Source organism: Parambassis ranga, chromosome 7 (assembly GCF_900634625.1).
Source record: "Parambassis ranga chromosome 7, fParRan2.1, whole genome shotgun sequence".
NCBI classification, from domain to species: Eukaryota; Metazoa; Chordata; class Actinopteri; family Ambassidae; genus Parambassis; species Parambassis ranga.
In genome coordinates this window covers 12,635,445-12,663,419 of record NC_041028.1, presented here as the reverse complement: position 1 = coordinate 12,663,419, position 27,975 = coordinate 12,635,445, and the positions used below count along the sequence as shown (strand labels likewise).

The following is a 27,975-nucleotide window of genomic DNA, read 5'->3' as shown; positions in this document are numbered from 1 at the left end:
AATTCTCTTCTCAAGATGAGAAAAGTTCAGTGGTGGCAATTTTTATATTGATGATGACATTTTCACTGTGTAAATGTGCTAGACATTTTGCTTTTCTTTTCATCTACCTTTGGCCTCACTGTGCTTTGGAAGAGCTCAACATACTGTAGTAACATGAATGTCTGACAAGATAGCAGAGTTTTCTTTCAAAATGTTCCACTAAACACACGTGATTAAGCTCCTGAAAGACTTTTTTTATTAAAAATGTACAAATGTGAACAAGTCTCAATTTACATGTCATGAAGATCAGATTCTGTCTTTTACATGTGGTGATCTGGGCATTTTATATCAACATGCATTTTTTGCAATTGTATAAAAACAAATGCATTCATTTGAGACATTTTAAATTGAATCATCAATGTCAAACCTGAAAAAGATGGTCCTCATCTTTCGGAAAGAGCTGTACTTGAGGTAACAGAAAGACTTTTGTCTCTTTGTGACCTCTGACAGCAGGAGTCCTTGAGAGGCTTCATCTACCAGCAATGACCTGAACCTGCACTGAGATATTATGATTCATGAACAAATTGCATGTGGGAACTGTAGCTTCACATCACTGCTGGCACAGTCAGATACAGTGTGTGTGAGACCATGACTTTATGTTGTCTGTCGCTGCAGGTAGGACTGTCAGATGTCAGACGAGCAGCGGATTGTCCAGTACAGCCACTCCTGCTGCTACACCCCCATCTGAATGTTCTGAGCTCTTGGTCCTCAGCAGATGTCCCACACATTCATTCATCACCATGTCCTTACCCTGCCTGTAAGGTAACAGACAGAAAGCACACTGAAACATTTCATGTGAGGGACACACAACTGAAAATCTACAAAATAACCATGTTTATTTCAGCTGAAATAAGAGTGAAAGAAAAAACAACAAAGATGTGGGTCAGATGGCTAAACATTGTAATTAGAAACAAGCACAGATTAAAGTGCCTAGCTCAGGGGTCAAGATCCACATCAACGTAAATCTCACAAAATTGTCAGTGCAGAAGTGATCACATACCTTACATATGCTCCAAATGCTCCTAGTTCACTGAGACAGTTGCTTATTTTGAGGGGAGCATCTCGTCTAAGCAAGTAGTTCAGCTGGGGGGTGGGTTGGATTTTCTCCATAAGAATATAAGCCATCCGCTCTTTACTCTCCTTCACTCCCTCCAGGACCTGACAGATCTCTGATCCATAGAGGTTGTTACCTAAAAAGAACATTACAGTAAAGTTAACTGCTATATTATTTAGGAGAATTTAAAAAACCTATTGTGACCAGAAAGCCACTGTAGACACACTAGCAAGCAGAAAAATCAGAATAAACCTAAAGAAGAAAAGTTTTTCTCTCTGTACCTCCTCCTTCTCGCTGTGGTTTCAGCACAAACCGGTCTGGTGATGCCAAAGCTATTTCTACTGTTTTGTCACCTTCTGGGCCCTAAGGACCAGAGCAACAGCAGCAGAACAAGAAACAGTCAGTCATGGCATTTGACGGAGTGATTGTGCTGTGTCATTGTCTCACCATGTCTAGAGTGTAGAGGCCAGCAAATGTTGCCCTTATCTGCTCCACTACGTGAGGCTGGTCGGGGAAGAACCTCTCAACAACTCCCGGCCGGGCGAGCACCTCTTGGACCTTCTTGGTTCCAGCTAGGTGGGTGCCGATATCTGGACATTTCACAGCCAAAGAGCGCTCCATCAGAAGACGGGCCTCCCAGGTCTACAATTCAAAAAGCCCAGATATCTATGCATCACAATACATCATTGTACATCATCAGCTTTTTTTGCCTTAAGAGAAATGATTTTGTCCAGTGAGAGACAACTGTGTTGTTTAACGCAGTGAAAGAAAAGCATGAAAAGAGATAAGGAGTGATGAGAAGGCTAAGAGATGTCTCATTAATCCTTGTACTGTCTGCTCACCAACACCTATAAAAATTAGAAGACACAAAACAGAGACCTGTTCAGATGTGTAGTTCTCAGGCATGTAACCATTCCTGTAGTACACCACTGCAACCTCCTGGCCATCACTGAAATGAGAGTGACATAAATGTACATTAAGTACATACAAAATGTATCTATTGAGTTCTAAAATATAACAAAATTTTAAATAACCAGTACTGACAACATGAATGAATGAGAAATATTTATAATAAAGATGCCAAGATAGATCTGCAAAGCCGAATTTTTATGAACACAGAAATAAATCCTATAACTCCAAAACAAAACATCCTACATCCTAATTTGCATTACAGTAGAGTGGTACTCAGATACATAAACATGCCAGTTAAGATCCTCATTTTTAATTCATTGTCAGCCATGAATAAATTGTTTTGCAGACTTACACAAACAGCCTCTTGTCCTTATCGAGAGTCCCTGTTTTACAGACATCATTGAACCGCTTTCTTGCTGTGGGAATGTTTCTGAAACAAAACAAAAACGCAGACCTAATAAGTAACTCAGAAGCTGAGTTTGTGTCCAGCTCACACAGTGAAATAGACATGCCATCGAAGCTTAGATGGACAACAGAATGTACAGTCACTGGGGTATGAACACCTGCTAACACCCACCTCTTCCACAATTCATTTTCAATGTATCGCTGATCAAAGATGTTCCTTTGAGACTCTTCCACCAAAAACATGACCACCGCTCTGTAGTAACAAAAATTACTCCTTAAAAACACTCTCAGCTATTTTTAACTGATTTCTTAATTACAGTCAGACTTTGCAGGCAAACAACATCTATAATGTTATAATCCGCACACATATATACAGTATATGTACAAGCACTTCACTCCTACCTCTCTGATCCATAGAGCTCCCAGGCTTTAGCGACTGCCCCAGCCAGCCCTGCTGCAGGATTGTTGTCAAGGATGCGCCCACTCTCCTCCAGCCTGCCGGCCACCTTAAGGATGTGCCTGTCAAGCAAGACAGTACAGACGGCACATTATTTACAGTCTGCATTATCTTACTCTCTGTCACTTATTTCTTCAATTGAAAAATTCAGTTTAATTTTTTTGAAACACAAGAAAAGCAGCTGCCTAAGGGGGGCAGCCAAACTGTGGACCAGCTATAACAGACAGCCTTGGGTAACATGATCTGCTGAGTTTAAATATGTAACACAATTTGTTTGCCCTGTGACTTGCACGGTCTTTGGGTGATATTCTGATGTGCATGCTTACCTATGTACATCGGGTGTGCGTAACGAAAGGCCTCCAAAACTAGCAGCAAAGGTGTTGATCTCAATCTGCTTCAGAGCAGACGTCTCATCTTTTTGGTCCACCATGTAGTCAGACCGATTAAGACCCAACACAATCGACTGAAAGGAAGACACAGAAGCCACATTCAACTTTGATTTTTAACACATTCAATCAAATTTGACCATCTTGTCAGTTCACATTCATAATTACAAGCGCCTTTCATCACACCTGCATCTGTAAACTTTCTCTAAAGCGCCATGCGGGTGCACATTGATTCTCTCGCACACATCATCTATTTATTCAACAACAGAAAACCTAATCCATTCCAGAGAAGGTCAACAGTCACACTTCTAGGTAGTAAGGAGGAACAAACATATAACACTAACCCCTTTTAAAAGATAACACTAGTATGAACAAATGTAAAGATGTTGATTTTTTTTAATACACTGACATACCTGAGACCTTCCTTCTTTCAGAATCTGTTGGTGGATTTGGAACAGCCTTGCAGTGAAATTATCCACTTCAATGGTACTACAACAAGAGACACTGTAAATACTACTGACAATAAATACTTGTACTATAATACATCTTAACAGGAATTATTAGCAAAGAGACTTTCTTAAAGAATGTGAGGCCACCTAAAAAATTTTTGTGATGCTATGTTGCTATTGGAAACAGGAGATAATCCTACCTAGCTAATGCCTCTTGTAGAAACTCTGTGTCCTGACTGATCTTGTCCACCAGTGTGTTATAGTGAGTTTGCACAGCCAGAGCCTGCTGGAACACAGCTTTAGGCACAGGAGTGGGGAAGAGTGTGAATGGAGCGTAGGTAACAAGCTGGAAAAAAAAACATACAGAGAAAATGTCAGAAAGGAATGCTGGCATTAAAAAACAATCAACAAAAAAAACAAGCGCCAGACAAGGCATGTGAGGAATGAAAATATGCATTTAGGATAAAAACCTGCATAATAAAGGCTTAATAAAGATCCTCTGCCCTAAAGCAGAACAAATTCCTGACATGACACTGAATGTGGCTGGTTAATCAACGGTTTAACAGTCCACTCATATGGAAGAATTTCCTCTGTTCATTGGCTCACAACTTAACAGGTGGACATACCATTCAGAAATAAGATTTTATATCTTTTTATTTCAAATTCCATCAATATTATGTTAAGGTTTTAAGCAACTTGCTATGCTATGTTATAACAACACACACTCACGCCCAAACTCATTTTTAATGTACAATTGTGTATTGACTTGGGCAGGGAAGGTCTTGATAACAATGATGTAACATTGTATGACTCACACCTCTGATGAGTTGGGGCTTTCCTGGATCCTCATCAGAACACCCTTCAGAAGTGCTACATCTTTTGCCACATCTGCCAAATCTTTAATCAGCTCTGTATTCATCATCATGTTGTCTGGTGTCCCCTGGGCCATTCTGACTCTCCTGCAGTATGAGACACAGTTAAAGGCTAAAGGACAACATCACATCAGTCCTGTGAGGGCAACACACCTCGTTACAGAAGGACGACTTATATTATTTTTATTTCATATCTTCATATTATTTCATATTACTTCCATTGTGGGACCAATACATTCACTTGCATATGATAACTAATAATTCAATTTCGCAACTACCCACTTTCACCTTTGCAATAGTATAGTTTACAAAAAAAACGCCAATCGTACATTGGTAATAAATTGCTGCTGTCACTGTTGTGTAAGACATGCTCAGCGCAGAAATGTAGAGTTTATAACCACTAGTAGAATTACATAAAATTACGTAAAGTTATATTCCTTCTTGTACAATGCTTGTGTTATAGGTCAGTGTACAATATCAAAACACGTGGAAATACACGTACCTTGGTGTAGAGGGTTTTAACCAGGTTGTTACAGTTCAACAACGTCAGCTAACAGCCAGGTGCTGGTGGTAGCAGCTTGTTAACTATCAACCTTCAAGCTAGCAGGCGTCTCCGGTCGGTCAGTGTGATGCCTTTTGTTCGGGAAGGTTTCAGACAGCTAGAGGTTAGCTGGATAAAACTGTGTGCATCACTTACAGAGACTTTTTCAAACGGCCTGTCTAACGTCAACACACTCGCTTGTATGTATGAAACCATGTGAAACAGCCAGATCCGGATGTGTAGACCGCCTGCTTCCAAAGACGTCGCTGATTGGCTGGAGTGAACCACCTGCTTCATTTAGCCAATCAACGCGGACAGAAACAGATTAAAGGTCGATTCAGCGCCGCAGGAGGAAATCTGCTGACTGAAGGATGAAACTGCACTTTGAAAACACGTTAGGAGGCAAGAGGCAGCCAATCCTGTAGTAAGTTGTCAAAAAATGTGTGTTTCTGTAGTAAGATTGTATAAAACAGAGCATACAAAATAGTGAAATTTGCATTATCTACATTCTAAACGTAGCCTACTGATGAAACTAGTAAAATACCAGATTTTCTAGTAGACTGCTTGTTAGCATTGTCAGCAGTAACATGGTGTGTAATATACATTAAGATTAAGAAAACCTTTATTTGTCCCACAATGGGGAAATTGCATTATTGCAACAGCACAGATACAGCAAAAAAATAAGATAAGACAAGATAAAAACTTATATACATTATAAAATAAACTACCAATAAAATGAGAGTTAGATAAATTTACATATTAACAGGTATTTGGCCCATTAGTTATTTTCAGTATTAAATTTCTGTAAACTTTTAAATAAGTGTGGATCATTGCAAATTTACATTATTGTTATTACCCCTTTATATGCTGAGAAAGAAAATCAGAAAAGGTACAAACGTACTTTTCTTTGTCCTATAAAAAATCTTTAAATCGCCATCAAAATAAATAAAGTAATTCTGATTCTGATTCTGATTCTGATTCTGATTTTAAAAGCCAATCCACAGCAATGACTCTGGCTAATGTTAATAATTAATTTATACTTAATAAGTATATATAAGTAAGTCTAAATGGACCAGAGAGCTGTCTTTAATCAATTGTTATTTGTGATCATATAATAAAGCACCTATTCATGTTGAGTAAATGTAATCAACATAACACATTCCAATGACAAGTTCAGCCCAGGGCAGGGATTCCCTCTTGTTGTCAGCCAACTCCACACCAGCAGAGGGAGCTAACACATTTAAAACCTGTACAACTCTCAGTGTTTCTCCTTTAAGCTTCCTGATTCCACTGGTGTGAGCACACAGGCCTTCAAGCTGGATGACCAGAAGGTTTCAGTTCTTTTTTCCCTGTGCGCATGAGAGACTGAAAGGAAATGATCAAAAGAAATTTTTTGGTAGCGTCACTTTAGCAACGCTTGGCAAAGCTTGGCAAGAGCAGGACAGCCATCCAGAGTGATCAATAAACACTGAACTGTAACTATACTTTTGCACTGTTTACGTGTATAGTTGTTGATGGCGAGTGGACAGCTGTCAAGGGAGGAGGCGCTGGAATGCACACGCTGCAGGCATGCGTGCCATGTGATGCTCTACTCAGACACCAAATCTCAGCTGTTTGGGAAGTTTCCCATCAGACACATCATACTGGTGAGCACTCTGCATGTGTGGGTGTTTATATCTTGTAGTTTGTATGACCTGAATTGATGGATCTTTTAAATACTTGTTTACAGACCTTTTCGTGTGCAGTGTGTCAGTGTGTGTGTGTATAACAGCCTCTTACTTTCTACAGATGCAGATGCGCTTTGATGGTCTGCTAGGTTTCCCTGGAGGGTGAGTGTTTCCTGGTGCAGCTTTTGTTTTATCCCTGTATGTGCACAGGTACATTGAGCGTCTTTTTTTTCAAACAAGCCCCAGCAATAGACATAAACATCATCCTGCAAGGCAGAACTACAGAGGATAAGAAAATGTAGACTATAGCTTCCTCTTTTTTGTGTTAAGACGTGAATCTCCTGTGGCTTTTTGTCTGTGATATACAGAAGTCAAATGTTGGTGCATCATTCACCAACACAGTGAAATTATAATTAAAGGCTGAAATATACCTTTCATAGCTGCTGTTGGTTATATACCACCTCAGTTCAATATTCAGCAAGCTTTTCAATCGTTTTGATTTATTTGATTGTGCACCGATAAGTCTTAGGAGATCGATCCGTGTTAATCAATCTGTGTTAATAACTGGTGCTGACCTTTGACCCCCCCCCCACCTCACACTTCAGGCTTGTTGATCCATCAAAGGAGACCCTGGAGGAGGGGCTTACGAGGGAATTGTCAGAGGAGCTGGGCTTACCTTTACCTATATCTGTTGAAGATCATGTAGAGTCCTGCTTTGCTCCTCCTTCTTCACCTCCATTCTCCTCCCCCTTCTCATCCCGCCTTATGCTTCACTTCTACGTGAAAAAGATTGAGGAGGAGCAGATCAGGGAGGTGGAGAGAGTGGCTGCATCTACTGCAACAGATCATGGACAGGAGGTGATGTGTCTTTCTAGAATGACTGATTGCTGCAATTTACCCTTTCTCATGCCCTCCTTTCCTCGTCACCTGTTCTTCCTCTGTGTGTCCAGGTTCTGGGGATGGTCAGAGTCCCGCTCTACACCATGAAATCTGGCGGAGGCCTCGCGCATTTTCTGTCGCACTCCTTCATCGGTAATGCTCGCTCCCAGCTGGTCAGTTCTCTGCTGCGTTTCAACATGGCCTCCCTGGAGGAGTTGCGCAAAGCCCTCACACGCTCACAGGAAATACACTCACAGAATGCAGAGAGCCTGCGAGCGGCCCTCTCACTGACCGGGGCACAGCGCAAACAGCTCTAAAACACACCTGCACATGTCTGAGCTTCAACAACACAATATTTTAACTTTCTGTAATCCCTTTCTCTCTCTCTCACACACATACACACACACACACACCCCGCCATGCTGATTCTGAGCTTGTGACTCATAATTGCATACTGTGCATCAAACAGTTTGGGGCACAACATTATCATCTCCATTACCATGGGTGGAAATAAAGTTGTTCACACTGTCCATCACATTCAGGCTTCCTGTGTCATTTTGAATCATCAGCATGTTGTTGATGTCAAACAGCATCAAGAAAAACTAATTAAAGTGATTAAAGTGATTTCAATCAACACTCCTTCAGTGGACCTTCTTGATATTGTAAAGTGATGATGATGACGACATTTTAATTATTCCTGCAGAAATTTGTGAAGAACTGTCAGAATCGTGTAAAAAAAGGGCAAGCAAATGCATGAGGTGCTGGGCTGTGCTGCCTTATATGGTGTTGCATATAGGCACCCTGTGGTTTTCTATACCTGCCCTGATCTAAAGAGACACATGAGCAGAAATGCAGCCTCTTAACAATCAGTCTTTTGTGCAGTTCACATTTTTGCTTCTTTCATTTATGAAGTTACAGCCAGGCGATGCTGATGCAATCCAAGGATTAATCACGTCCGTGAGGCTATATACCATATGGCCTGCGGGTGAAGATTTGATCCCGTTTTAAGTGTACCCTTGATGCACATAACACGCCTGCACCAGATGTTAGTAACCTCATTCCCAGACAATAATCACTGGCAGTGAGCTAGAACAGAGACAGGATGCTGCCTTAATGTTCATGATACCTACAGTACAGTATAGTGAAAGTCTAATAAAGTCAGTTTAGCCACTGACCTGCTGATCCCTGTAAAGAATGGCTTAATCATGTAACATACATGCTTTCTGAGATGCTGAGAAACATCGTGTATGCAGCAATAATAGATTTCACTGACAAGAACAGGTACATTCATTAATCATCATAACTGCGTGCAGATTGACTCATTTTTGAGCGGGTGTTAATGCTATTAGTGATGCCAGTGAAGTAGTGAGTGAAGTACAGTGTGCTATGCTGCCGATGCGTGTCTCTCGATCAGTGTGTGTGTGTGTGTGTGTTTTACAGCCGTCACGAGGAATAAAGCGCCGCATCCGGTGCAACAGACAGGAAGCGCAGGAGACGAATAGTAGCAAACGCTGTTGTCTGTGGTTGTGTTAATGTGATATTGTGGCTCTTTTTCGTGTGTGCGTGTATCTGCTTTGAGGACATGCCTTGTTGAAACGCGCTTACGAGCGCGCGCGCGTGTGTGAGAAGAGAAAGGATGCTGCCATGTGATGGTGTTGTAAGGGCGAATAATACAAGGTCATCAGAAAAACATTTAGAGCGAAAGGGATGGAGGGAGGGAGGGGTGGAGGGGAGGGCAGGCGAGGGATGGATGGATGGATGCAGAGAGAGAGAGAGAGAGCAAGAGCGAGGGATGCTGAGGGAGAAAGACGGTATATTCATAGCAGCAGTGGTATTTATAGCCGCCCGGAGAGGAGAGAGCGGGGGAGGGGCGTGGCTTGGGTTGTGGCTTTCGCACTGCTTCGCATGGCAGTGAGGGAGAGAGGGGAGGGAGGTGGGAGGAGAGAGGCAGCTCTGGCGCGAGTGTGAGAGGGGAGGCTATTTGGCATATTTGGCAGGAGAGGGAAGAAAGAAAGGCGGGAGGTAGGGAGGGAGGGCTGTTTTTGAGTGTGTGTCTGAGAAATGAGAGAGAGAGAGAGAGAGAGGGAGGGAGGAGAGTACTGAGCTGAGAGAAATCTGTCAGATTCAAACACACTGCTCTGAGTGTGTGTTTGTGTGTGTGCGAGATAGAACGAAAGGATGAGCAGAGAAGAGGAGAGCTGAGACAGAAAGAGACAGAAGAGGAGCATAAAGTGAGGTATGTACGGCTGTCATGCTGCTCGTGAATCCAATAACAACAGTGTGTGTGTGTGTGTGTGTGTGTGTGTGTGTGTGTGTGACTGAAGTCAACATGACTGTGTGTTTATATATAGTTTAGTGTTTTAAATGGACACTGTATGCACTTGGGGTTTTCTAAGTGGACAAATGGAGCTCCTGACTGTATCAATTATGTAATACGTTAGTACCATTTGCAGTGTGGATGCTGTGTGTGTGTGTGTGTGTGTGTTTACATGCTTGTGTAATTATGCTGAGGTGTTTATGTGTCTATTGTGTGGAGACCTGCTACAGTGGTTTGACCATATGGGCTGATTTACAGCCACTGTAAATAATACTTAACACTTCAAGTGCTGTTAGAGGTTTATTACCCTCCCGTGCCCATCACCCTCATCACACTGTACTGACAGCTAATTCACATTATCTTATTAAAGCATAAACAAGCTTCACCAGGGCTTCTGCAAGGAAGCATTCTCTTTGTGTGGAAAAACAGCAAAGATAATGTGGCTAATGCTGTTTGAAATTTGATGAGTTCAACTTAGGTTAAATCCAGGATTTCAGCATTAGCACCTTCATGACTGTCTTGCAGTTGACTGTCTGTTGATTTAAATTATGACACACACTATAAAAAAAACCCGGTCTAACCTCCAACAGCAACCTGCCATGAAAGCTACAGTCTTACTTTCAATGCATCAAAACAAGTGTTTGTGCAGAGCAGTCAGAGTAGTAGCCACCGGGTGATGTGTCACATTCGTGTTATTTGTGTCCATTTGCACATGTGCAAAGTGAGTACTACTACACTTAAGTCTTGTCTGTGAGCTCAGACATGTGAATATTTCTATCAAATTTAAAAAAATATGAGCAACACTTACAGTGCTCTGTTGGCATGAAAACACACTCATGATGCAGAATAACTTCAGAATGATACGGATATCGTGCAATGGTGCATTCATGTGTCACTTTTTTTTTGGGGGGGGATATGTTCGCCTACCTGCTTGTAGAAGAGGGCCTCCTATACTTTCAGGAAGTGGATCTAATCAGCAAACTAACAACTGATCCATTTGTTTTAACGTAGCATATAATAGAACTGAATGCAGTACAGTATTTGTAGAAACAAGGGTCAAACCTGGCAGAAGATCCAAACCTACACTGACCTGTAGTTTGTCCTGTCAGAGAAAGCTCTATTGCTGGAGCTAAAGGTTTTAGCTGTGCCTGAGGAGCGGATGTGGCTGGCCTGACAGCCATCCACCCCCTCACACTGCTCAACTGTTTCAGATTTTTTTTTTGCCCTCTTCCAGGACCTACAGGTATGCGCTCCACAAACATTACCTGTAAATGATCTTCGTTAAAGTTCACCATGGCAGCCTGGACAGCACAGGAAATCTTTCCTGCCCTTTGGCTTTGGTTTTGCTGCCCTGTCTGACTTTGAAATTGCTCAGTGTGCATTTGCAATTAGGTAGCATACCAAACTCTAAAAGGAGCCTTATGCCATGTGTATAATGTTATTACTATACTCCTGCCAAACACTGATAATTCACAGCCTTTTACCTATGCTTACTTTTATGTGATGCATTATTATGTGCATTTCTCCACTGCCACCTTGAAACGAGCCGTCCCCATGGTGTGTGTTGTGCCAGCGATGACAGCCTGGGTTAAGCTGCTGCTGAAAACTTTGCAGGTACAGAGGAATCCTCCACATATGGTGCAAGAGTGAAAACTTCTAATGGCGCACTATGACACGATTTCCTGTTTGCTGTGGCAGCTGCTGCACAAGTGGCAGTTTTAAAGGCATGTAGAAAAAGTGTGGTGAGCAGCAGACTCTGTCAGCGACATGATGGATTTGAATTTTGGCTACCTTATGTACTAAATTTTGCATCAAGCTTAATCCCATGACACGTTGTAGATGAAACCTGGGGCAAGAGCCAGAATGATGGCACTCTACCTGATGTAGCTGGCTGTTTGTGTTGCTTTTAGAATCGTAGTCTAGCAGCCAATAAATAAGCCGACATTAGCTTCACAGTAGTTTCAGTATTTTAAAGACCTTAAGATTCTGGGACATTTTGTATATATAAATCGCACTTTAAAGGTTCACTGTTTAGACTTAGGTGTTGACTTTAGCTGCTAAGATACTGAAAAGAACAGATTGTAGAAAGAATGGCAAATTTAATGTATCAATGTCTAGATATAGACTTTTAGTTATTAGCACTATCTAGCATGGATCCCACATAAACCAGTAATGCTGCTTCAGTTCATCTCTTGCAGACTGTAAATAAAGCTGGACAGACCACCCATGACATCACCCATAGGTTTACTGTAGAGCAGTTTAGTAGGGAGTTCTGGCCACCACCACCTTTGCACCACCTGAGTCCACCTACAGAATCAGACATACTTTATTAATTGATTGATTGGGAAAATTGCTTGCATTCCAGGTGCTCCATGTATACTCAAAACAGGTTAGAAATATAAAATAAGGTAAAATAGTAAGAATAGAATAAAAAAAAAACCTAAATAAAATTCTAAACAATAATAAACATTCAACTAATATCCAGGCAAGTGAAAACTGGTAGTCATATATAATACAACCTATACTGTGTGCAGTAAAATCAGACAGTGTCTATAATAGGACCAATATGGATATAAGTAATAAGACAGTGTGTTAGATCAGATTTTCTGATCTCAGAGGGCGGAGTTGTACAGTTTGATCGCCACAGGAAGGAATGACCTCCTGTGGCGCTCAGTGGTGCATTTAGGAGGGATCAGTCTTAGCACTGAAAGTACTCCTGCACTTCAGCAGCACGTTGTGGAGAGGATGGAAGCTGTTCTCCAGGATCCCCTGCAGCTTAGACAGCATCTGGTACAGATGCACTACGGCACAGGTTTTAATATGGAGGTTAGTGACTGGTACAACAGTTGCTTATACCACAAAACCCGGACATTCAAAAGTGTAGTTAAAAACAATGGCTGATGACACATTTTCGCAGGTTCCTCCTAACACAACCCTAACAAATCCCTAACACCCATTTAACCCAACAACTGTTGTTTATCTTACTGATTCCTCCTGCAGCTTAAATTGCAACAGGCTCCATCCCCTCTCATTACTGTCTGTGTCTACAAGAGCTGCTTCAATCAGTCTGTCACACCTGACTGGTGTTCACAGTCAATGTACAACTGTAGCAAGTCTGTTTAGCATTAGATCATATTTGACACCCTCCTTGCTTATCATTAAATCAGATAAAAACAATACTTCAGCACCTGGGCATCAGTTACTGTTCAGCGGAAATGTTGCATTTCCCAAAAGTCTGCTGTTCAGGAAGTAAGATCATCTGGCTCTGTGTCTTGATGACACCCATGTGTGTCCTTCCTTAATATTTACACAGCGTTTTTCCCCCTATTTGGCCTTTCACACATTAGCAGAGATCATAATTTTACACAGCTGTAATAGTTGAAGAATGCAATAGTTTTCTGCACAAAAACAGAAAGGAAGATACAGTACAGTGTTATTGGCTCTAAGTTGTGTCATGGAAATCCCCATACAGTATCGGCCTTAACATCTAGCACAATATCCCACTTGTACTGCTTCTGCTTAGCGTTCCAATTTTTTTCTTCAGAAGAAATTAGTTGAAAATCCCCCTTGATAGCAATAGTGATGTTTAACACTCTACCACAGATTTCCTCTCTTGTATCCAATCTACTTCATATTCACCACTCGTACCACATGACCTTGACTTTAAGCATAAAACACTGTTTCCCAATAACCTTCATCCCTCTGTCCTGGCTGCCCTTTTTGCCCCCCCCCCCATTCACCCTCAGTCACCCACTCAGTCTTTGGTGAATCTCTCTCAGCTCCTTCTCTCTCTCCTCAGATCATTTACATTCGCTTTGTTCTGTGCAGATTAGGGTCACACGCTGATGAAGGTCTCCGGAGCCTTTTGGAGGTCTCTGGGCCCTCAGAGTCTCATTTGCAGAAATCTCTTTGCATTTTTTTTAACTGCATGTTGCCTGAAACCGTCAGTGAAATATGTCTGGATCACATCCACTGCACGAGTCTGAGAAAGGAACTGAAAGCACAGGTTTAATGGCTCTGGTTAGGTTTGGGGTGGCTTCTTTAGTTACAATGACAAATAATATTATAAGCACTATTTGAGGACATTTTCAGTTTGTGTTTTACTTTCTGGATAGCAGCACGATGCCATGTGTAGGTCACTAAATGCCTGCACAAGTTTAATCAGGTCACTGTTGGAATGAGGGTGTTTTTGTGGCCACATTTTGCTTCATTTACTGTTGAACCTAAAACCTGAATGTTTGCTTGAGGCTGATTGAGGAACAGTGTTTTCAGTGAAAGCGGCACATTTTGGCACACAGTGCTGAAACCTGTTGAGAAACCTTCACAGGATGTGGAAAGTGAAGTTTCATCTGTCTGTGTGTGTGTGTGTGTGTGTGTGTGTGTGAGATGTCTGCATGCTTGCCCCTTGATGTTAAAAGTCAGAACTCAGCATTCTTCAAAGCAGTTTCTGTCATCGTGATTATTTATGTTTTTACTTAACTTTACTTTTACTTTACTAGAGACAAGACTGACAACTATAGAAACTAGGAGACAAATTTTTAGACCTTAGTTTGGTCTTTTATGGCTTCTCACATAATGCAACTCACGGTGTTTCATACTGACACACTTCCTGCCTGGTTAACAGTCACATCTTTTAAACTAATGCTTCCAGCTATGGTCATGAGTTATGGAGTGGGAGGGTCTAATTCAGGCTTCCCCTAGTTCAAGAAGTTTGAAGTTACTTTTGTTTTTGACTCACCATCGATCAAATATTACGCTATTCAAACTCAGTCAAGAGGTAGACTACATATAAAGGAAGACAGCATCATTAGAATGATTTTATGCATGAAGAGTTCAGTGCCTGTTTTACTGTTAGGTTGATGTGTGATCAGACTCTGAGCAGAGTGTGAACAGACATGAGGCGCTGAGGGCCAGGCAGGTGGTGGGAGCTCCATGTATTCACCACATTGTTTATTCAGATCAGATTCTGGTTTAGCTATGAGACATGGAGACTGCATTCTACACTGCACTTTGTCCATCAGGGTCATGGCAGCCCGTCTACTGCAACTTCTCGTTGCTCTTTTTTGGGGGATCCCCTGCTGCTCCCAGAGATGGATTTACCTCTAAAGAGGGCCACTGAACTGGCTGTTGGACTTCTGAACCTTGCAGAGAATTTGCTTTCTGGTTCCACAAGTACAACAACAAACCCCTGGAACATCGAGAGGTTTGTGGGAGTTCTGGGAAGTAGTCCCATCTACAAAACTTGCAGCCAAAACCCAAAGCATGAGTGTTACTTTATCTGGGGAGAGTCCTGCTGCGTATGAAGAGATCATTAAAAGATAAAAAAGTAAAAGAAAAAAAGTCTCAGTCAAACATTTTGTTCTGGGTCAACAGACATTGAGTGACACTTTAGCAGACCAGTTTGTTGTCATCATTTACTACATCCTGCTTTGTGTGTGTAATTATCATTGGTGGCCTCTGCTTGTGTATTACCTTTATGGACACCTCTAACCACTGACCTAGAGGCACCAAATGTCCTTCATTACTGCTGTTACTCATCAGCTCTCATCCTCCCATCCCCCATCCTTTATCCTTCATCCTTCCTCCCTCACATCCTCATCACTCTGCCCTCTTACTGTCCATTCTGTGCACTGCCCCTGTCTCACTATCCCTCCTATTAAATCTCCCTTCCCTGGTGTCACTGTCCCTTTCTTTCTTGTCACCCTGCCCTCATTTGTCCTCTGACTCGTTCATTCTCTCGTTCCGAACTCTATAAATCTGCCTCTCGTGGCCCCCGCTGTCCTCTTGTCATCCATATCCAGTTCCTCTTGCTGATTCTCTCTCTCCTCTCTCTCTCTTCTCTCTCTGCTACTCAAGGCAGGCCACCTATGGAACAGCATTCATATCAGAAACCTGAGGGATTCCATGGACACATCGACCCAACTGACATCCCCGCCCAGAGCAGCCAATCGACACTGATGCTGATGCGCCACACACAGCTGTAGAGCAGCAAGGCCAAGGGGTCGGGGGTGAAAGGTCACAGACTACTGAGCCGGAGCAGGAGCCGAGGTTGAGAGGTTTCTGAGAAGGAGGAGGAAGAAGAGGAGGAGGAAGGGGGGAGACTGCGAGGCCCTGAGAAGAATCAGACATCAGTCTTGTGACAGACGAGGGTCAAAGGGTCAAAGATGATGACATCACATGGAAAGCTGAGGAAGGAGAAGGGGAGTCTGGCCGAGTACGAGTCGCAGATGAAAGGTGAGCTGCTTTGTGCATGTGAGCGTGCGCGTCCCAGTGTACCCTTTTATGACACTTCTGCATGCGCTTACCTGCACGCATGAGCGCGTATAAGACAGCAGAGGTGCATTCATGCATAAAACGTGTGCAGTTGCTCTGCAGTCATCCAGCCATGCACTCGTATGTGTGCATATGTCTTCATGCGCATGCTCAAAAATGTTGTCAGATGCTGATAAAATCATCGCTCTTCTCCTGAGCTCCATGACAATTTGCACAAAGAGTTCTCAAATCAGAAAAACACACAAAGCTTGAATATGACCAAAACAAGATTTAAAACATGACAACAGCATGTGTGTGTGATGTGTTCCGATTTGGAGGGTGCATGCCGTGGCTGGCTGGCTCTCTGTACTGTACTACAAGGGTATATTTATAGCTAGTATTAGTGATGCTGTCTCCTCACATCCAGTCAGCCCTGGGCTGTGTACTCACACAAAGACACAGAAAAGGAGTAAAGAAGGGAAACAGGGAATAGGGGAAACAAGCAAAGAAGAGAAGAAACAGAGAGAGAGAGCCCAGAAAAGAAACGGGGGAGAGGAGAGGTGAGGGAGTGATGCAAAGGTGGTGTTATTTCAGAGAATGATGTTTGTATTAGCCTTTTCAAAGCAAAGAGCAGCGCCGGGCCACTGCTCTGCTGGCTTAGCTATGTTTGCATACAAGCGTCTGTGTGCAACATCAGGTTTTGCTGGATTACAATAAGTCAACTGTGTGTAATAATTCATACATTGCAGTCTAAATAAGACTCTCACTGTCAACGTAGGCAGCAGAGAGAGACAGAATGCAGAAGAATGGCTAATTTTCTAAATGTGTATGTGTGTTGTGAGTCTGAATGTGTGATTATCACATGTACTAAATACTGTCTCCATTATGTGGAGCAGGTCTGTCCCTGCGTCTGTTATTGGTCTGCACATTTATTAATATTTATGATTTTTTGAATTTTTAAAGAAAGTGACTCATCAGTCCGGAGGCCAGTGTCAGGCCGTCACTGAGTGTCTGTGGCCCCAGATTGTGTGGCAGCTTTTTGGCTAGTTGAGCATGTTTAATTGATGAGAGGCCTCACTGTGATTGGCTGTGTAGGTTTGGAAACTAGAGAAGCTCGCAAATGGCAAAGTCACAAGGCTCTTTTTCGTCTTATTCTCATCTGAATTTTTCATCGTTTGGACCCCAGACACAGAAAACATAACACAAAGCCACAGTCAGCCCTCAGTATTTGAATGTCTGTTCAGTTTGTCTGGCCTGTTACACCTCACTCACTGTGTGAATGTGTGTTCTCACATGTCTCTGTCTCACTCTGTGTGTTTGCATGTGTAAGCATGTGTCCAAGCCTATGAACATGTATTTACTCAAATGGCTGCCCTCACCGTGTCTCTGTGTCTGTGTCATGTCAGACCTGCGGGCCCAGCTGACAGACCAGATAAAGATTTTAGACTCTCAGGTGGAGGTGAAACAGCAGCAGCTCTCAGACATGTCTGAGTTTCTCCGGCGACGTGGCGACATCGAGGCTGAATACGCGCGTGCCCTCGACAAACTCACAGAGAGATTCACCCACAAGACTAAAAAGTAAGATGTGCCCACTGTGCGTGCAGACATGCATCTCACCTGCTTCTCATATGCCATGCCATCATCTCAGGCAACATGTCTGTTGTTCTGCAGGAAGGAGCAGTGGGGTCAGTCCGTGTGTCAGGTCTGGTCTGTTTTGCTGACTCAGACTCGTCTGGAGAGCCGCGAACATGCAGCGCTGGGTGACACCTGCTGCAACACACTCACACAGAGGCTGGTGCACAGCACAGAGGACACACACCGCCTGCACAAACGGGTGAGAGGAGGTTTGCTGTTAGATCACATTTGGGATGTGTAGTGACAGACTACTGACACGCTGAGAGCGGAACTGAAAGGGAAAGCGGTAGCCATGTATAACACACATATACATAAATTCACTCTTTATGTATTTGTCCTGATAACATGGTCATTTTGTAAAGTACACAGACTTGTCTTGCTGAAATTACTGGTTGTCAGACACATACCGGGTACTCTGTACGTTCTCATGGTTGAACAGTGAGCAGAATCTCAATTAAGCCGCTACAGTCATTTCTAAGCAGCTGAGAGGTGTTGTTAGGCCTGATGCCAAGCAGAGCCCTTTTAGCTTTTCCACTTCCAAGCACTAATGCTGTAAAATTATAACACAATCTTCTATCTTGAAAAGTAGCTGAACAACACAATAACAATGTGGTGTGTCTCTGAAGACAACTAAGGATATTACTTTATCAGAGCATGATCACTTAAAACCAGAGGAAATGGGTAACAGTGCTCAACAACCCGCCTTAAAGCCCTTTAAAAGATCATTATTTAACAACTGAAATGTAAAACGCAGCTCACACTTTCTTTATTGTGGCTCCACATCCTTATCCTCCATGTTGCAGAGTAAAGAAGTTGGAATCCAGATGCAGGATGAGCTGCTAAAGGTCACCACAGAGCTGCAGACGGTGAGCACTTCATGCTGTTGTCCTGCATGCAACATGGTAATTGTAATAATGGACTGACATTGACAGTGCTGCTGTGTGGTTTGGGCTGTTTGACTGATGAAGGCTCTGAAGACATATAACCAGTACCACACAGACTGCCTGATAGCTGAGGGGAAGCTGAAAGAAGCCGAGCGCTTGGAGGAGAGACACACCGGCAAATCAACTGACCTCGGCCCCGGCCAATTGGTAGGGCAGAGGCGGAGCTCAGTCAAGAAGATGGAGAAAATGATGGAAAAGGTGAGTGTGTGAGAAGCTGAGAGAAAAAGACACAGAAAGTTTTGAAGCTCTTGAACCAAGCAAACCATTTCCTGTTCCTGTTGGTGCATAGTTTCTCTGAACGCATAGTGTGTCCTGTGTGTATTTGTTTGAGTGAAATGGGGCTTGGTATGATATAACAATGTACACCTTGTTATCAGCATGCGGTTTTGTATTGCTATGTTACATTTTCTGTTCATGTGTGTATGCATTGCACAGAGGCATGGCAGAGTGCAGGAGACCCAGCTGAAGTGCACCAAGGCTAGAAATGACTACCTGCTGAATCTAGCAGCAGCAAATGCAGCCATGAACAAGTACTACCTGCAGGATGTCAGCACTCTCATTGACGTAAGGATTGTGTATATTATGGGCTCTGTGTTTGTATTTGTGACCCTTATTATGCTGGAACAAATACAATAGTTAAACTGAATAACTTCCTGTCAAGAAATAAAAAAAAAACACCTTCCATCCAGAACACTCAACCTGTTCTCTCATCATTTCCATCCTCACCCTCTTTCTCTCCCTCCTTCCCTTCCCTCCTGTCTCTTGGCAGTGCTGTGACCTAGGTTTCCATCTGTCCATGGAGAGGGTGATGAAGTGCTACCTGGCCAGTAGGTGGCGCATCCAAAAGACAGAGGAGACGGGCCTTAAGCAGCTAGAGGCTGCCGTAACATCCCTGGATCAGGGTGGAGACAGAGATGCGTTGCTACAGCAACATGACGCCGCCTTCTGCCTGCCATTCAGGTTTAACTACCACCCTCATGAAGGAGACCAGGTGAAATGGATGCATCTCAGCTTTAGCTGTGCTTGTTTTGCAGCAGCAAAACTTCTGACCTGATGGCATTCTGTCTTTCTAATGTAAATCTTAAGGTATGTGAAGTGAGTGCAGAGAGCCAGGTGAGGTATGAGCTGGAGACCAGATTTCAACAGCTTCAATCTCGACTTGCTGCCGTTACCCTGGAAACAGAAGAGGTCAGCTAATTATTCTCACTTCCTGATTCTGTAATGACCTGTCTGTCCCAGTTTGACATAAACATAAACCGAAAATTTGCTTAAAAAACAAATACCGGTAATGAATGAATTGCCAAGTCTGCTTTTTCTTCATTTTGCAGGTCAGTAAAACTCTTAAAGCCACACTCGCCGCCCTGCTGGAAACTATATGCGACAGCGACTGTAACCCCTCTCCAGACGTGCCCAGCAGCCTATCACATGAGACACCTGCGGGTGGCACACTCCAAAAACTTACCCTTGCCAAGCGTCGAGCCAATCAGCAGGAGACAGAGACCTACTACTTTACAGTAAGCCGATGCAGAGCATGCGCATGCTTCAGTTGACCTGTCATCACATTTATTTACTATATCAGATTAATGTTGTTCTGGCTTTCCAGTGTTTGATATAATGTTTCAGATCTTTCTTAGTACTACTGGAGTTATTTTACATTTCATCTTAGAAAGTGAAGGAATTCCTCACCAGCAGCTCTCTGACCTCCAAACTTCAAGCCAAACATGATCTTCTACAAGATGCCATACAGAAAGGTACTCTTATACTATATAGAATAAAGTCATTGTAATGTTGCTACTGATCAGATCTGTAAACACCACATTGGTTTCCACTTTCATAAAAGTACACACCCTAAATCAAACCCTTTACATTTTTTGTCTCTGTCTTCCAGCTGAGGCCGTTGACAGCGACCCTTCCAGGTAAACAGTGTATTTACACAGCTGGTAATAAAGCAAGTGTGACTGAGAGACGCATAGAGGGATGGAGAGAGCAGAGAGGACGAGGAGAGGAGACGTTTGAACCAAATTTCTATGAGCTTATTTTTAGAGGGGGACACTTGATTTATTATAGAAGCTATAACCATTATTAGATCTTTAATCATAATCATATGTAAAATGGGATCATGCATTGTATCTATTATATTTCCCAGAATGCAATGTGCTCGGTCAGTGCGTGTGCGGAAGTCCAGGCCTGTTTCCCAATTCTGCCACACACTCTTCACCACAGACATTCTCTCCTACATACAGGTAACACACACACACACACACACACTTGTTTTTACTTCCCCTGTATTGCTTGTTGCACTATGCTGCACTGCTCTTCAATGCTCCAAAAGAAATTATTTTGAAATCCTGTCACACTGATGCTGAAGAAATGGGGCGGGTTTTTCGTAGCACATGCACACGCTGACAGTCCATCCCCCCCCCCGACCCCAAGTGTACACACTGCTGCCTTCCTGTGTATGGTCATGCTTATAGCTTATTGCTGGCTTTCTCTCCTTTCAATCCACCCCCCTCTTTATCTATTCCTCCCTCTCTTGTGAAAGGGATTAAAATGCACTGGCCTCTTTGCTGCCTCCTCTCAACTCCTCTATTGAGTGTGTGTGTGTGTGTGTGCTTCCCACTGCCTCTAAATCTTTATTCCCCTTATTGTCACTCTCCCTTCTCTTCTAATCTGAGCTTTTTCTGTGTCCCTGCTCTGCTTGGCTTGTTGCAGAAGAAGAAGGAGAATGTCTCGGACACAGGTACCCGGCACCGTCTGTGACTGCTCATATACAAAGCCCACCTGCCATGTACCTGTAGGCTTCTTGGTTCTTTCTCACAGCAGAACTAAAACTGTGTTTTAGAAACCATTCGGAGGAAGAGAGTAGTCGGTGACGATCTGAAATGATCAGTGCAGCATTATGAGAAATATAAGCAGTTTTGCAGACACTGGCTGCACTTGATTTATAAAATATGTAATGTCGTGTTGAAACACTTCTTATGAATGGCATCACTCCCAGCAGTGATTAAAATAAGTAGTATGGATGGCCATCACTCTCATGTACTGTCATACACTAAGCTAAGCTAACAGGCTAAGTAACCTTCTATATATGGCTATGAAAATGCTAAAACTACATTTGATCTTGGATGATATGCTGACAATAAATGTTCCAAAATATGATATGATTAGTTCATTTTTAAATATCCCTGTTAACATCAGTACATAGTCTCATCCCTGTATTTCTGACCATCTTTCTCCTCTAGAGCTCTGGGCAACAGATTCCTGTGGTGGTTGAAAGCTGCATCCGTTTCATAAACCTTCACGGTGAGTCAGTTTCTATGATGTAGCAAGTAAGCCATGCTGAGAGAGCTTTGGATGCGGAGAATGAGTAGGTGGAATCCTGTGTATGGAACACCATGCATCCATCAACATGTAGTGTAAGTTTGTGTATGTTTGCTTTCCCAGGCCTTCACCATGAGGGGATATTCAGAGTTCCTGGCTCACAGAGGGAGGTGAACCTCATCAGAGATGCATTTGAGAGAGGTGAGGGGTTTTACTTCACAGCGTATGTGAGTTGGAGCTGCATCACAGATGGAAAACACAAGAAAACAACAGCATCTGGTGCTGCATTTAAGTGTGTGTCTGCTGAGCAAACATTTATCTGACATGTTTGTACATTTGTACATGCAGGAGAGGATCCCCTGTCTGACAGTGAGTGTGACCTGGACTCTGTGGCCGGGGTGTTGAAGCTTTACTTCAGGGGACTTGAGCCTCCTCTATTCCCCTACGACAGCTACTCTCAGCTGCTGGAGTGTGTCCGTAAGACCCCCCTCCTCCTCCTCCTCCTCACAAAACTTATGCTCTGTCTGCATTTCTGTTTTCAGATCATGAATTGGTTTCACTTGGTTTTTTTGGATGTCTGTTTCCAGTTTGGTTTATGCACCATTTTGTGTTTAGAAACAGTTTCAGCCTTTAAGTCTGAATTTTGGATGACAGACATCTCTATTTGTTGCACCTTCAAACTGCTGCAACAAAAAAAAACAGGATGCTACACTAATTTTGTCGTTCCTTCCTGTCATGGCAGAAATTGAGGGGGTGACAGAAAAAGCTGCCCAGATTAAAGTTATCGTCTCTACCTTCCCGAGGCCTCTCCTCATCGTGATGCGTTACCTTTTTGCTTTCCTTAATCAGTAAGTTGCAACAACAACCCAACTTTAATATCTACAGTGGTCATAAAACTTCACACCCCTGCCAAAAATAGTAAGTCCTTCTCTGTGTGTGTGTGTGTGTGTTCCCAGTGTGTCTCAGTACAGCGATGAGAACATGATGCAGCCGTACAACCTGGCCGTTTGCTTTGGTCCGAGCCTGCTGAGGGGGTTGGAATCAGATGATGCTGTTGCTAGGCAGCCACAGGTTAATGATCTTGTCAAAACCATGATCCTCCAGCATGACATCATCTTCCCCAGCCAATCAGAACTGCCGGGTCCTGTTTACGAGAAGCACATGACTCTGGAGCAGGAATATTGGTGAGACAAGAGTTACCAACATTACCAATGTGGTATTAGCTGTGAAACTGTAGCCCCATAAAACTTCATCCATAGCTCCTGCTGTACAGTGTTGTTGTAGTTTTATCCAATCTCACATATTTTGTGTCATTTAGTTACTTCCATACTCTGAGTTAGTTTGTTTTACAGCTCATTATATTGAAGCATAATACTATACTAAAGATATATCTGTGCAGCTTCCATTGCTTTGGAAGTTGCCATGGAAACCTCCCTTCATGATCATGGAGGTTAAGGGTCAATTATGATAGCTCGTCACATTATGATGTCTCACATATTGCATAAGTGAGTTATGTAAAGAAAGTGTGGTATGACCACTGGTCTGAGAAGAGGAACTATGCATGACCACTCACTTTCATGTGTGTCTGTGCAGCGAACCAATCACAGAGGAGGGAGACGGAGAGGCTGAGCACCTGCCCAGTGAGGACGGTCAGTAAAAAAAACACCTGAGACAGGCCATGCATCATGTACCAAATTCATTTACGCTGATTATCATGTGTCAGACTCTGACTCTAACCTTGCAGCCTGTGTGCTTGTGTTTATAGAATGGGAGGCCGTGGCTATGTTCGACTACGTTGCGAGATCTCCAGCAGAGCTTTCCTTCAAGCAGGGAGAGCCAATTATCCTTTACAGTAAGGCCTCCTGTGATTGGTGGAGAGGCGAGGTCGGCGGGGTTAAGGGTCTCGTCCCTCACAAGTACATCAGTGTGCTAGAAGGGTGAGTGATATCTGTATAGTATCAGATCCATCCTCAACATACATGCATATGAAGTGGAGCCTAAATGGAATCTCGGCCTATTAAATGTCATTTGACGACAATATTTATAGATTGTCTTGAATACATTATGACTCACTCTCCTGAGGTGAGCATCACAAAGTGGTGTTTAAAGATGATAAATATAAAAAACTGAGACCTTCCCTGCCTGACAGATTCCTACACTGGGGTGAAAACACTAGCTGTAGAGCAAGAACTTAGCAGTGTTTTGTCCAATGATAATGAAAGTCATTTTGTTCTGGTCACACTCTTCTGCTTCCTTCTGTAATTAATTTGTCACTGAGTCTTTATCCCATATTTAAACTTGTACTGGTTGTACTTTCTGTAGTGAAATATACGCTTAATATATCTCTTCTTCTTCTCCTCCCTTAGGTCAGAGCGAGGGAGAAGAGAAGAAGGAGGAGGAGGAGGAGGAGGAGGCAGCACTGGAAACCTGACAGTAGAAGATCCACAGACGGAGAACACAACTCGGTACACACAGAGACGCGTGCAAACACTCTAATGCACACTGCAGCATATGTGTATGCTCACACACCAATAATCACATAATAGACAGCAGAATGCACACTGAAAAAAAGCAGTTCCATTACACACAGACACACGCTCATGTAGACAGAAGCTTATTTGCCTAAATACACACCGAGTTCCAAGGTTTGTGTGTGTGTCTCAACAGGATGCGGGTGAACAGCGATAGTGCTTCACTGCCAGGGAGACAGAGAGGAAGTGAGGGGAGCCCCAGTCGGAAGCAGCCAACCTCCCCCGCCACACGACACCTGCCGGTGTAGGCCTGACACACATTCAGAGACAATACAATAGCTGTATCTATATATACACTACCGTTAAAAAGTTTGGGGTCGACAGCCCAGTTCTCTACAATAGTCATTTACCACATTAACAATGTCTAGACTGTATGTCTGATTACTTTAATATGATCTTCATTAATCTTTTATGTCACCTCCAGGTCTCACGAGCGAAGACACACTCTGGACACTGTGAGGCAGGGCAGCTTCAGACCCCCAGACAGACCTCCATTCGGCCAGGCAGAGAGAACACCGATTGACAAGGTGAGTGTTTCTTCCTTTGTTTTAAACAACGGCACCTGTCTGGTCAACATGGAGCTACTGTGTGATCGATAGCTGCCAGTAATACGTTATAGTGATTCGTTATTAAGAACTAAATTGATAAACCAGGAGTAGGTCCTTTGTAAACACGCTGCATCTGAAGCTTCACACAAGCTGCTGCTCATGTTAGCCCAGTGCAGTGTTTTGGTGTGAGCTAAAGATAAAACACACATGGTGCAATAATCAGACTTTTTTTACTGTTTTTGTGAATGATTTATGCACACAAATTTTCATCGGACAGCAGCTAAGGTAAACTTTTTTGTATATGTTGTGCTGTAGTGTTACTTCCCTATGACCAAACCATGTGTACACCACCTCTCTGAGGAATGTCCCTTCTCCTTCCTTTGTAAATGTGTTGCTACACACCAACACATTGTTATGTTGCTGTGTGAATTAAAAATAGAGATTTAATCCGACGTTTACAGGCCATAGATTATTATGTGAGCAAGATTAATAAAAAAATAATTATATAATTTCATCAGGATGAAAAAGCTGACTGTGTTTGGGGTGAAATACAATCTTCAGAGACACTTCAGTAAGATACTTTGCTTCTCCTCCTCCTTTCTTAGGAGATGATCAGCCGTCAGATGAACTCAGTGTTTAAGGAGCTCCTGTCTCGCCAGCCTCCAGTGCAGCCGTCCACCCTAACCGCACCTGCCGCCCCCGTTCCTTCCTCCTCTTCCTCCCCTCTTCCTCAACCCGCCCCTGCTGCCAAAAAAGTTGGATTCGGCATCAGAGGACGGGCCCTTTTCAGACCGGTGGACTGAGAGCGAGAACAGGAAGCCTGAGGAGTCACTGGTTCATTGTGTTTGACGATGATGATTATTACACCTGTGCCGACGATGCATTTGGGTGAAGATCTCGGTTTATTTTATTTTTTTTTGACACATGTATAATAGTTGCGTCTCTGCCATCTCATAGTGCCACTAGTCTCGGTGCCGTGTTGCTGTACGTCCAGTGTGTCTGTTTTCCAGCTGGTTTTGGTCTTCTTTTTTTAATGTTCTGGTTTTTGTTCTCCAGGCTTTTGCAGTTTTTGGGAGAATCAGGGATGTGACTTCACCAGACTGACTTTTAAAAGTGGTTGCCACAATACTTACTGTACATCACAAGACTTACGCTGCCCCCTAGTGGCAGGTCTGAGATCAGCTCACCTTCATAATGTTGGGTTTAGTAATTTAAACAGCAAACTGATCTGGGGCCTGTGTCTAGGAGTGCCTTCACATACTACTACTCTTAACACGTGATTTCACCCGATAGATTTAATCTTATAAAAACAAAAACATATCCAGGAAGATGTTTACAGACCCCACAGTGTTCAGTAACAAAACAATATTTGTGACTAAATAATAAATTAATTCTCAAAACACACCAAACATTCATAAAATAATATTAATAACAAAATGTTCCCTTTATGTCATGACATGCAATTTTATCATTTTTTAATTAAAAGACCCTTTTTATGGGACTTTTACACTTCGCTATGAATAAACAAAACAAATGGGAAACATCTGTAGTTTTTAACCTGCATTGCAACCTGGTTTGTTAGCTTAGCATTAAATTCTGGTCTGCCTGACTTTAGACAGACTGTCTCTACTTTTTATTTTTACATTTATTTTTATTTTTGTGTGTGTCTTTCTTTGAGGAACAGATTTAAATTCATGCATCAAAAACATTAACATTACAAACACCCCTGAGTAAACAAACATAACAAACCCACCTCGCTAGGTAGTAGCTATCTCTTTTTAGCTAATTCACATTGAGCCAAGCTAAGGAGCTTTCGCTCAGTTGCTATGATGATTTGCTGAATGGTGACAGGTGTGTGTCTACTGATGCTTTCAGAAATAGTGCCAGTTTGATAAAGTTAATACAAAAAAGTGAGTTACAATAATATGTGAAAAATTAAGATTTCACATACACTAATTTATTTTCACAATTATTCATTTAATAAATGATTGAACACTTTGACATCTAATTCTCTAATGAATTCACTGCTCCCTCGAGCGGCGAATTCATTACCACTCTTCATAACAGCATGCAGTGTTATAAGACACAAACACAGAAAATACATTCCCCTTCATATGTGATACACGGTCTGATCCACAGGCCAAATCTCAGGGCTTTTGCCGAGTTAAAGACGGGCTGACTCAGGTTTGGCTTTGAAGGAATAAAGTAAAGAGTTCCTCTCTCAGGTCTTAGCTTGACTTATACTCTTCAACTGGAAACTGTGCCCTAGCCTCAAGAGCCAAATGGCCCCCATATCAGAGAGAGAGAGAGGACAGTGACCTCCTCTTGTAGAAACTGTGAACGCAGCGGCGATTAGAACTTTCCTCATCCTTTCATTTTGCCCCCTCCCCTGCATTAACTAGCACCTTCCACAGGTCCCACTCAGACGTGTTTCAGGATTTCTGCAGTGAGCTGTAACAATGACTTTTCGAAATGTTCGTACATGAAGCATCTCCCCCTCTGTTGTGTTTGAGTATTGGAAACATGGAAGTGGAGTCTGTTTGTTGGTTTGTTTGGTTTTTCTTTTGATGGATTCTGCTTCTATGATTAAAACACCCATGTTATTCTGGATCACTGTTTGATGATGTCACTAAATTTAACGTGTCCAACTGTATATGTGGTTAAAAATATGACAATAAAAAAAATGAGGAATGGATGTTGGTGTGTCTAACATAGCATGAAGGATTGTTTTCCAGTGGAAGAAAAGGACTGCTTGGGCAGCCTAGA

At 42.7% G+C, this 27,975-nt stretch overlaps 3 protein-coding genes across 5 annotated transcripts; 2 read left to right on the top strand and 1 right to left on the bottom strand.

The window, feature by feature from the left end:
* Positions 1–212: 212 nt before the first annotated feature.
* Positions 213–5,454, bottom strand: LOC114439034 (glutathione synthetase-like). Its single transcript, XM_028410749.1, has 13 exons — positions 5,077–5,454; positions 4,520–4,661; positions 3,903–4,048; positions 3,667–3,742; positions 3,194–3,330; positions 2,813–2,929; positions 2,583–2,663; positions 2,358–2,435; positions 1,973–2,042; positions 1,541–1,735; positions 1,375–1,456; positions 1,040–1,229; positions 213–794 (listed from the first exon to the last, which is right to left on the bottom strand). Exons 2-13 carry the CDS (start codon positions 4,649–4,651, stop codon positions 671–673), a joined length of 1,428 nt encoding a protein of 475 aa, XP_028266550.1. The 5' UTR covers positions 4,652–4,661; positions 5,077–5,454; the 3' UTR covers positions 213–670.
* Positions 5,430–8,198, top strand: LOC114439035 (U8 snoRNA-decapping enzyme). 3 transcript variants are annotated; one of them, XM_028410751.1, is made up of 5 exons: positions 5,430–5,539; positions 6,624–6,761; positions 6,904–6,944; positions 7,388–7,640; positions 7,733–8,198. In XM_028410751.1, exons 2-5 carry the CDS (start codon positions 6,630–6,632, stop codon positions 7,976–7,978), a joined length of 672 nt encoding a protein of 223 aa, XP_028266552.1. In that variant the 5' UTR covers positions 5,430–5,539; positions 6,624–6,629; the 3' UTR covers positions 7,979–8,198. The 3 variants fall into 3 exon arrangements, with proteins under 3 accessions (XP_028266552.1, XP_028266551.1, XP_028266553.1); XM_028410750.1 differs by lacking the exon at positions 5,430–5,539 and adding an exon at positions 6,404–6,511; XM_028410752.1 differs by lacking the exon at positions 5,430–5,539 and adding an exon at positions 6,416–6,446.
* A 1,471-nt stretch (positions 8,199–9,669) lies between these two features.
* Positions 9,670–27,862, top strand: LOC114438416 (SLIT-ROBO Rho GTPase-activating protein 3-like). Its single transcript, XM_028409745.1, is given in 25 exon segments — positions 9,670–9,897; positions 15,835–16,212; positions 17,637–17,808; positions 17,902–18,064; positions 18,669–18,731; positions 18,834–19,007; positions 19,245–19,373; positions 19,579–19,800; positions 19,896–19,997; positions 20,138–20,323; positions 20,476–20,560; positions 20,698–20,725; positions 20,956–21,052; positions 22,052–22,112; positions 22,254–22,331; positions 22,479–22,607; positions 22,873–22,978; positions 23,087–23,314; positions 23,724–23,779; positions 23,896–24,067; positions 24,497–24,595; positions 24,798–24,905; positions 25,086–25,188; positions 25,815–25,977; positions 25,980–27,862. Coding segments are annotated over 24 exon segments (2,916 nt in total). The 5' UTR covers positions 9,670–9,897; positions 15,835–16,142; the 3' UTR covers positions 26,102–27,862.
* Positions 27,863–27,975: the final 113 nt, after the last annotated feature.